The sequence below is a fragment of the Oreochromis niloticus genome, linkage group LG3, assembly GCF_001858045.2.
Source record: "Oreochromis niloticus isolate F11D_XX linkage group LG3, O_niloticus_UMD_NMBU, whole genome shotgun sequence".
In the NCBI taxonomy this organism is placed as follows: Eukaryota; Metazoa; Chordata; class Actinopteri; order Cichliformes; family Cichlidae; genus Oreochromis; species Oreochromis niloticus.
This window is the reverse complement of record NC_031967.2, coordinates 46,279,949-46,291,414: the sequence shown is the minus strand read 5'-3', so window position 1 is coordinate 46,291,414 and position 11,466 is coordinate 46,279,949. Positions and strand designations below refer to the sequence as shown.

At 40.4% G+C, this 11,466-nt stretch overlaps 1 protein-coding gene across 1 annotated transcript; it reads right to left on the bottom strand.

The window, feature by feature from the left end:
• Positions 1-5,392: 5,392 nt before the first annotated feature.
• LOC102078516 (type-2 ice-structuring protein-like) lies at positions 5,393-10,670 on the bottom strand. Its single transcript, XM_019354809.2, has 8 exons — positions 10,531-10,670; positions 10,349-10,442; positions 9,905-9,967; positions 9,513-9,619; positions 9,038-9,172; positions 8,926-8,955; positions 8,639-8,717; positions 5,393-5,737 (listed from the first exon to the last, which is right to left on the bottom strand). The coding sequence occupies exons 2-8, from the start codon at positions 10,410-10,412 to the stop codon at positions 5,661-5,663; spliced, it is 555 nt and encodes a 184-aa protein (XP_019210354.1). The 5' UTR covers positions 10,413-10,442; positions 10,531-10,670; the 3' UTR covers positions 5,393-5,660.
• Positions 10,671-11,466: the final 796 nt, after the last annotated feature.

Here is an 11,466-nt window from a genome sequence, read left to right as displayed (position 1 = left end):
CCCGAATCCAACGCCTCCTCCTATGCTTACCTCCCATCCAATGTGGACACCGGATCAGCTGGAGGTGCAATTAAAGATTACAGCGGTCCCAGATCAGCTCTACACACTGGAATACTCTCCCTTGTTGCTTGTCTGTGTTTTATTGTGTTATGGTGTGTTGATATCAGTGTATTCCTGGATTATCCTTTTGTGTTACACATTTCAATGTTTGTTTTTTTTCCCTTGCTACCTCGCCTGACCTGTCTCCTGTCTTGTATGTACGGTCGGCAAAGTCTGTCATCTCGGTTGTGGACAACTGCAACTGACAAATAAAGGCTATCTCATCTCTTTACAAACTCCACAAGATGCTCAATTGAACTTTCCCTCCTCCAAGATAAACTTTATGAAACTGTCAATAAACAGTCATGAGTCTCTTCTTCTCTCTTCTTGCAAAGCACATATTCTCTTCCACTAAAACACATTTAGTCTTTTTGGTTTTTTATTATATAAAAATGGTGACAACAGCAATACAGAATGTACACATAACTACAGCACAGACCTCATTTCTTAAACGCAACTTATGCCTTGTTGCTCATCTAAGGGTTGATGCAAAGTAATACCAAAAGTAAAAATCATTTGCAAAGGTGGTTAATCCAAGACATCTCAGTGGAATTTTCAAAGTGAAAAACAATGCAAGAACAATTTCTCAATAGAAATTGTATCCACATTGAGGCAATAAAGAAAAGGCCACAACCTTTCTCAGAGGTGTTATTGATATTTAAGTGTGTTGACTCATTCCATTAACATGCTAAAACACCAAAATACAAGTACATTTTCTTGAGTCACGGAGCTCATTTGCTGAAATGCAAGAAGCCAGAATCCACACCAGGGTCTGCTGTTAACCATCTAACCAGACGAACAGAAACAATGTTTTGGCATAAGAATATTTTTTTTGTTTGTTTGTTTTTTTAATTCCCCGCAAAAGGTATACATCAGCTCTCTCATTGGTAATCCTGAGTGTAATATAAAGATTGTAAATTTGATGGGGAACTGCATGAAATGTCAGTTACAGTGGGGCATGTTGTCATGGTGAGTACTGTGTGTATGTGTGTGTTTTTAGAAACACAGCTCTGTGCTGTGATGATGATTAAGTTACAGTGAGTGCTGATGTAATCGGCACAGACTGTTGAGTTTAAATCATGCAGTTATGCAACACATAGTTTTGTTTTAAGTAATATCAAAAACTTGGAGGCTTATTTAATGGGTTTTTTTCTATATTTTAATACTTTCTACATTGTAGATGCATACTGAAGACATCAAATATATAAAGCAAGATATATGAAATTATGTGGCAAAGGAAAAACATATAAATAACTCTGAATATGTCTTATATTTTAGATTCCTAAAGTAGCCACTTTTTGCTTTGTTGACAATGTGTCAAACCCTTGGCCTTATCTCAGTGACCTTCATAATGTCGTCACATGAAATGGTTTTCACTTCACAGGTGTGACTTGTCAGGGTACATTTGTGGAATTGCTTGCCTTCTTAATCGGGTTGGGACCATCAGTTGTGTTGTGCAGAAGTCAGGTAGGTACAGCTGACAGCCCTATTTGACAACTGTTATAATTCATATTATACATCGAAACCGGCTCACACGAGCACCGCCCCAGCAAAGGAAGACCAAGAGTCACCTCTGCTGCTGAGGATAAGTTCAATTAGAATCAGAATCTGATAAACTGGATTAATCCCAGCCATGTGCCATTACATTGCATGCTCATCCAAATGAGCTAAACCAGTGCCTGATGGTGTTTAATCACCAAAACTGGAGAAGGGGTAGAGAGGGGATGGCCTAGCATATGAAGCAGGAAATGACTGCTGTGTATTCCGTTTACTTCAACAAAGAAACTGTATTCTGATTATCACCCATTTAAGCGGTAACTGTAACGGAACACAGTTACTCATATTTTATATTTTAAATACGTAACTCCGGTACATGTATTTCGTTACTCCCCAACACTGCCGTGGTGTTCACCTGGCATAGAATTTCCCTTAATACCAGCTCCATGACTAAGAAGTCCCACCAACATCTGAAAATTCCCGTGGAAGCTGAGAAAAGTCCATCTCCCTCCATTATTTCTCACCACCTTCTACAGAGGGACTATTGAGAGCGTCCTGACCATTGCATCACTTTCTAGTAGGGTAACCGCACCATATCAGTTAGCAATACCCTACAAAGGATAGTGAAAACAGATGAGAAGATTTTTGGAGCCTCTCTTCCGTCCATCACAGACACTTATCACAACTGCTGCACCACCACCAGCATTGAGGACCCCACGCACCCCTCACACACACTGTTCACCCTGCTGCCCTCTGGCAACAAGTACCAGAGCATTCAGGCCCTCATTGCCAGACTGTGCTTCTTCCCCAAGCCATCAGACTCTCAGTGACTGGACTAACACATACACACGCGCACACCTCATACACGTCTCTACCAAGCACTTATCTGCACACCTTAATACACCAAGTTACTTTTCGCACAATGCTAAGTCTTTTGCACAACCAACTGTTGTATTGCACTTTTCTATTGCACGCTGTCTGCACTGTCTTGTGTCTGTATCGTTTTGTTCTGTCTGGTGTTGCACTGTCTTTGTTATGTTTTTCTTGCATTTTTTTCCAATTTTTACACATGGCACTTTATGTAGTCCAGTGCTGATTGTCTGTTATATGTCATATGTAACAGCATTGTCTTAGAGGAACGTTGTCTTGTTTCATTGTGTACTGTAGCATTGCACCTGGTTGGAATGACAACAAGGCCACTTCACTTGACTTGAGCTTACTGACACTGGATTAGAGTAAAAGCTTTAGTAGTGCCCCTCTTGCTTATGCACCTGGGTACCTGTCTATTGCCAAGAATTATCTATTAAAAATGTTTTAACTGTTGTTTTTATCATGCTTTTGAGGTTGTAGTTTTTAAACCTTGGGAAAATCCAGAACTACCCGTAGAAGCCCAGACAGTTTTTTATAGCAGACTATAAACGCAGGCTAATTCCTGTTGGAAAGTTGACATTTTAAAATAGTATTGGAGAAATTTGAACATCTGAGTCTGTTCAGAGTTCAGAACACAGACTCATAATGGTGTGTGAGTGTAAGATGGGACACATGCAGCACGCCCAGTTTTGGGAATCAGCGCTGCAACCTTTGACCACCTTCTGAGCTACAGAATGCTGTTGTTTAGGTCACGTGAGCTCATCAAAGCTGTCAAAAGTGCCAGAAAAGATTCTGAAGAATGCCTATCTGCATTCATCTACGCATTGTTTCATACTTATATATACAGCTGGCAACAGTGGCGGTCCTAGCCTGTTTGGCGCCCTGGGCGAACACTCCCTCTGGCGCCCCCCCCCCCCCCCACATACACACTCACACACACACAAAACATATTAAGGATTGTACATTAACATAAAACTGTTGTACACACACACATGAAGAGAGAGAGTATGCATAGTATGCAAACGGCTATAATTTGTTATACAATGAGAACAGAACAAATCAACAGCTGACAATTAATATTAAAATATGTAACATAATGTATTGTTTGGAGTTTAGTCTGTTACTGTTACTATTTTTACCATTTCTTGTAATGGAGCACTGTAAAAAAAAAATAATTTCCCCTTGGGATCAATAAAGTATTCTGATTCTGATTCTGATTCTTCTTGGAGCAACTGTAACCCACATTATTTCCTTAGGGATTAATAAAGTATTCTGATTCTGATTGTTTCAGGATGACCTGCCATTATCCAATGACACATCTGCTTACCTGTATCTTTTGCTCGTTTCTCCTCCTCTTATTTTCTATTTTTTCTAAACTGAGCACCTGATGACTTTGAACTTTTCTTCTCCATCTTCCACTGGTTTTAATTTTCCACTCCAGTACAAATCCCCCAACTCGAGGATCACCACGACATAACCTAATAGACCTACACCTTAGTTCACAGATTCACTTTGTCTAAGGTTTATTTCTGGGATTTCACACAACCCAGGATTCAAATCATGAATACATAACGGGCTTGGATTTACAACATTATGAATGAAATGTGCTCTATTTGGAAGCAGCCGGCCCCTCCCCTTTCGACAGGTTGTGTGTGAGACTTTAAATCATCAAACTGTAAATTTTAAATTGTTATTGATCCCTTTACCCCGAGTCCTAAAGTGTGTATTTATTTTCTTTCTCTTCTGATATTTATTGTTTGTTTACTTGCTCTGCTGTAACTGGAGCCTCGTCGTCTCGTCTCTCTATATACTGGACTGTATGTAGCGGAGATTACAATAAAGTTTACTTTGACTTCAGCAGCGAGCAGGCGCACCGAGGGCTCTCGCGCTCACTTTTCGTGTATAGAATTTTGAAAAAGCATCGGTGCAAATTATAAGTCTGTATCATGATGTCTGGTGTTTTCGTGTTTGTTGGTTTGTTTTTATTTTGCTTTATTTTGCGAGTTGGTTATTAGATGCTGCTCCAGCCAGCCGCCGCCCCGCCCTCTCCTCCCTGTGCCACAAGCAGCAGGTGCACCTCGCAAACGGAGGGCGCCCTTACTCCCAGCAAATGGGCGATAGAAAACCGCTCGGTGCCTATGCCATTCCCAATATGCCCTGGCTGATGTCGGGGCAGCATGAGTAGCCTACGAGCATTTTTTTTTTTTTTTTTTTTTTTTGCCGATGCCCGTGATGCCGCCCCACCACGATGCCGCCCCGGGCAACCGCCCGTGTCGCCCGTATCTAAAACCGCTACTGGCTGGCAATTACAAGGAGTGTAAGAGACTTCAGTGTAGACCAGCTTGCATTGCACTCGTTAAGAAGACAGAATGCAACGGTACAAAGTACTTATACTCATTTTCAGTGGTGCAGTTACTCAAAGTATAATTTGGCAAGTTTCCAGTATCATCATCAGGTGTCACTATGACAATATTGCTCACAGGGAAAGGTCAGCAGTTTTCAGTCCTTGATAACTCAAGATTTAACTGAGGGATACAAAACAAAACAAAACAAAACAAAAACATGAGCAGTGACGACAGGACATGGTGGCAATTATTACTCATTCTATAAAGCATAGCAAGGAAATGTAAATATCACAGTGCATAGCCACAAAATCGCTCTTTCCATGTGCTACCATAAAAATTATGCTTCACAAGAGCAATGAATTACATTATAGCTGGAATTGTTTTATTTGAGTTGGTTCTGCTGGACATTTTTTTTCACATGCAAAAATTTTGTTTTTCCTCTTCACTATCACTCCCACAAGCGATACTCTGAAAACTAAATCTATCACATTAGTATAGGTGTAAATTAAAGATTACTTACTTCATGTTGTGGTTTGAATATAGTAGAACTGTAGCTGTAACACAGAGCGACAGACCACCAGTTTCTTTCAATGCTTTAGTGTTTTAATTTACACAAGAATATGAAATACAGTTCACTTTGCAAGATAAATTTGTACATTGTATGAAAGCATTCTTTTATTTTTAAAGACTTTCCGAACATAAAATCCTTCTGCAGTTTATTGTATATTACATTTGATCCCTTATGTTGTAGCAACAGAACAGAAATACCAAGAAAGAGCCAATAGCTGAAAAACACGTCAGTGTTTTTACTGATGAAGTTTAGGTTTGCATTAGAGATGCATCAAGAGATCACATGATAAGGCTACCACAGATAGATGGGAGCTTAGTCTCACACTTCATGTCATCCAAGCATCCTGCCTTCCCTTCTGCAAGAAACACACAAAAAACAAAACAGGAATCGGTCTCAATCAGTGACACTATGAGTCAACGATCCTCTTTAATCAAAATTTGTAAAAGGTAACAAAAACTTTCCAAAATGAGGGGACAATTTGGGTGTAGCTAGTTGCTAAGATACAACTAAATACGATGTTTGTCAACTGTTACAGTACATTTTAATTAATTACATTTGGCTATATCATCATTCATGCATGTGTACATAGTTTAAGTATTTCAGACGACGTCAGTGGTCTGTGACTGATATCACCTTCATCTTTATGGTGGATGTGTGACATAAACCCCTCAGAATCTATTACTCTCTCTTAACAACTGTGTTTGTATACATATGATCTATACTTACAAATCCATTGTGTTTTTTTATTTGCGTGTTTGTTCTTAGTGTCTTACAGAATGATAACCTGTCCAAGTTGTTTCCTGCCTCTCATAAAGTAACACAAAATACAGTGAAAACCCAATAATGTGACGACCCCCTATGAGCAAGTGCTTGGGAATGGTGGGAAGGAAAAACTCCCTTTTAACAGGAAGAAAGCTCCCGCAGAATCAGGCTCAGGGAGGGGCGGGGCCATCTGCCATGACTGTTTGGGGGTGAGGGGAGAGAGACATGCTGTGGAAAAGAACCAAATATTGGTCATAACCACGAATTATATGCAGAAAGGTGTATACACACATAGTGAGTGAAAAAGAAATACTCAGTGCATCATGGGAATCCTCCAGCAGTCTACACTCACTGCAGCATAACTAAGGGAGGATTCAGGGTCACCTGGTCCAGCCCTAACTATATGCTTTAGCAAAAAGGAAAGTTTTAAGCCTAATCTTAAAAGTAGAGATAGTGTCTGTCTCCTGAATCCAAACTGGAAGCTGGTTCCACAGAAGAGGGGCCTGAAAACTGAAGGCTCTCCCTCCCATTCTACTTTAAATACTCTAGGAACAACAGGTAGGCCTGCAGTGCGAGAGCGAAGTGATGTAATGCGATGATATGGTACTACAAGGTCATTAAGAAAAAAAATGGAGTCTAATTATTCAAGATGAGAAGGATTCAATTTAATTGAGTAATACAGAATGCTACTGGAATCTTTACTTATGTTTTCTCCTCTTTTTGTCATTTTATTGCATCCAAGCATTTTTTTTTTTTTGTGAGTTGGAGCCAGTGATGATTAGAAAGTGACTTTCTAGGTATCCTAAACTTTTGCTCCCCCATTCACCACAGTACCCGTTGTTACACGTCTGCATCTCCTGAAGATCTCAGGGCAGATTAGATGCTAGATTGACTCAATACCATTTTAGCACAAATTAATTCTACATGATTGTCTCACATTTTCTGGCTAATGATTTATTAATTCATGTTTGTTTTCAACAATCCAGTGCTTTGGACACAGGATCAAGATTTAGATTTTAGACTACCTTATTCATAAAATGAATACTTTTTATATAGATGAATACTGTAGGTGAAGAAGCACCTGTCTGTTTAATAATAATGCCACTCAAAGCATGCTAAACTGCACTTTATTATTTTATGCATTAATAAATTTCAGGGGTTTTTTTATTATCCAAAGAGATAAAACCAACTAACAACTATGTCAATAACAGATGGTGTGCAGACACTCAGGTGGTGGAGAAACACTGTTGTGCGGACATCAAAGTGCTGATGGTGAAGTGCCCTTTTATTTACCGATGGAGTTCAATGCTGTGTTTCTGCTGGCTGTTTGCAATGACCCACAGCACTAGGACTACAACGTCATCAGCAAACACGAGACCTTTCACCCAGATGCTGTGTTTGTTGTTGCCGGGGATTTTAATCACTGCAACTTCAGCACTGTGCTCCCAAAACTCCATCAATATGTGAGCTTTCTGACAAGGAACAACAACATCCACGTCTACAGCAATTTAAGGGGTGCAAACAGGCAGTGCCTTATCTGCATTTTGGACAGTCTGACCACATTTCTGTTTTCCAGTTTCCAGCATACAGGCGGCTTCTCAAACGAGTCCCCACAGTAAGTAAAATTACTAAAGTTTGGAATGAAGAAACTGGGGTGTGTTTAAGACTGCTGCGGTGAGAGAGGACAGTTCTGTAGATTCTGAGGAATATACATCAATGGTCACCAGCTACATCAGCACATGCATTGACAATATTGTCCCCACAAAACATATCCAAAGCCACAGTTGAACTGTGAGGTACATGCTATGCTACATGCACGCTCCACTGCATTTGCCTCTGGTGATGCAGAGGGACACAAAAAAGCCAGATATGACCTGCGTATATACATCATGGAAACCAAGGGGCAGTACAGACTGAAGCTGGGAAGATACTACAACAACAACAACAGGTAGCCTTTCCATCGCGTCATTAAAACAGCACAATTTATCTGTAGAGTGCCCCTCCCACCACTACAGGACATTTACAACAGTCAGGTCAGGAAAAGGGCACACAACATCATCAAGGACCACACCCACCCACAGCACACACTGTTCACACTCCTGCCAACTGACAGACGCTACAGGAGTGTGAAAGCAACGACAACCCGATTAAAGAACAGCTTCTGTCCACAGGACACAAGGCTACTGAATCACTGACTAGTTGTTGTTGATTATCTTTGACCTGAAAAATTCCCATTTTGTACATATACAATCAATACAATACAACTTTATACAATATACACATGTTAATATCGCATACTCTGTAAATTTGACCAATGTGACAGTGTTTTAAATACGTGCGCTTCAAATTCCATCTACACCCACAGATAAGCTACAAAACCCTTGTTTTACTTTATTATCTTCTGTGCTATGTTCTACCCTCAGAGTTCAGTTTACTTAACTCTTTAACTCTTAACTCTTTACTTTTTTTTGATAAGGGTTCAGGGTAGACTTACCACCAAACGTTATCTGCAAACAGTGGTGCTTGTGTTTAGCTTCCTGTCCTCTGCAAAAGTCAGCAAAAGCAGACACACCCATATAAATGGTAAATGGTAAATGGCCTGTATTTATATAGCGCTTTACTAGTCCCTAAGGACCCCAAAGCGCTTTACACATCCAGACATCCACCCATTCACACACATTCACACACTGGTGATGGCAAGCTACATAGTAGCCACAGCCACCCTGGGGCGCACTGACAGAGGCGAGGCTGCCGGACACTGGCGCCACTGGGCCCTCTGACCATATAATCACTCCAGGACCAGGAAGGATTCTGTTAAAGCAAAATTTTTTAAAAATTGATCATTCATATTAATTAAAAATGCAAATCTTTCATAAGCCACCATACTATTTACCGCTGCAGTATTATGGCCTCCAACCCAAAACTGTCCATAGCCATGTCCAGCACGCTGCACCTCCTTTTGAATCTCTTCAGCTTGATTGGCACTATACACAGACGCAAGCTGTCCTCCACGAGACTGACAGTTTCTCTACAGTGCAGACAAACAGACAGGATTAATGTACTCCAAGCTTTCGTAGCGCTTTTCTAATCCCAAAGTGCTTTACACAACCAGTCATCCACCCATTCACACACTGTTGATGGCAAGCTACATTGTAGCCACAGCCACCCTGGGGCGCACTGACAGAGGCGAGGCTGCCGGACACTGGCGCCACCGGGCCCTCTGACCACCACCAGTAGGCAACAGGTGAAGTGTCTTGCTCAAGGACACAACGACCGAGACTGTCTGAGCCGGGGCTCGAACTGGCAACCTTCCGATTACAAGGTGAACTCCCAACTCTTGAGCCACGATCGCCCCACGATCTTTTTACCTGAGCCTCAGCCCAGGTCATGTATGTTGGAACAAAGAGGAGGCACTGTTGACTGTGCATACTCCATCCATCAGGGCAAGATGGAACCCAGCCACCAAAAGGGTCCTCTGAGGACAAATGGAGAAGAAATGGTGATATTGAGCTGCCAGTGAATAGCTAATCTGTTGTCACTCTTCATTTTTTGGCTTTTACGGGAAAAATGTAATGTGCCCAGTGAAAAAACTGAAATAAATAAATATTGTTATATTGCATCTGTTGTAAATGGTTTCATTCACCAAATGTCTGCATCTGGTTTTCTTGGTTGCAGTTACTAATGTAGAGCATGTGCTGTTCTAATTTTTTACAGGTGAATCATTGAGATATTCATCGTAAAATAACCATCTTACATTCACCTGGTACAGGAGAAGGATCTGTCAAGGGTATACTACTGTAATCTGGAACAGTTGCAGGGACAGCTTCAGCCACAGACAAGAAATAAACAAGAAATACAAAGTCAGACAGTCCAATGCAAGTAAATTAGAGAAAATGTAATCAAGTGTAATATGATTAAAATATCAGAAAATATAAATGAAAAAGTAGAAGTAATTCATACCTATTAAAAGTATAGTTACACTACCTAATAGGCTTATATAAATGATATGTAGTTATTGTACAACAGCAACAGGAGAGTTAACACAGTATCATAAATTCAGTACCACAAAGATAAAATGCTCACAAACCCTTAACACTTTAAAAAAAACACCTGACTGATTGAAACATCTAAAATGCGCTATTCTTCAATCACGTTTTGTATGTAAAATCTAAAAATATCTATACATTTGCCTTTAAATACTCACAAGAAACTTGGGCAAGAGCCATCATGGTGCACACAAGCAGAGGCACAGTAAGCGCCTTCATCATGGAGCCTTAACCTTAATCTTTGATAAAGACCTAAACGGGGGTTCCATTTGCAGTGAGTTTACAAACCAGTAGTGAGAACATTCATTTTAATGAAAAGAAAAAACTTTTGCAATGTTACCTTCTGTTCTTCCTTCTTAGTCTCAGTCTGCAAATACAGCCTTCTTGTGTGGGGAGCTTAAGACAGCTGGTCTTAAATATGCCTATTCACAGGCGTGAAAACAAGAAAAGAGGTCAGACACACTCATAACACACAAAAAAGAAAGCAAATATCAATTTAGCCTAAAAAATGACCCGGGCCTTTACTGGCACATAAACACCCTCATCCTGTGTCAATGAACTGCCGGAAGATCACCTGATTTTTCTCCAGTACAAGAAAGGTTCAGTTTATAATGTTCATGTTTATTCAAGACTTTATCAGTAAAGAAATGTGATAGATTTATGTTTGAATATGAGACATGACCCAACACCAGCCCTGCCACCATCAAAGAGGCTTTATTGTTTAATCCTGTGATGTCTGTAACTCTTTGTTACAAAAGCAGAATTGGACACCCTGCGTGTCTGTTTACTTTATCTTTGACCTTTTCCTCCATCTCCATTCTTTTAAATGTTTTCTCCCTCTTCTATTTCTCCTCTGTCTTTCGCCAGTCTGGCTTATTATTGCAATCAACCAGAAAACCACTCTAATAACAGTGCACATCAAAAACAAACTATGAGCATGTACTGTGTATCTCTCTCCTCTGTGGATTACACACAATATGTTTGTAGCCAATGCTAATAATAACAGACGTCACATTAATGACTGTGTACAATGTTAAATTTTCAGAAAATGGGCTCTGCCTGCACTTGGTGTTCCTGGAAAAACACTTGCATGTGTTTAAGGTCCCCGTGTTGCATAAACTGTACTAGACAGCTTTTCAGAGTGCCCTGTGCCACCCTACCCAGAAAAACTTCTCCACCCATATTTGCATATCCAGTATTTGATATGAGGGTGTCTGTTGATCAGTGTTGCAGCATGCAGCAACAGTGACAGACAGCAGTACAGTAACAGTTACCC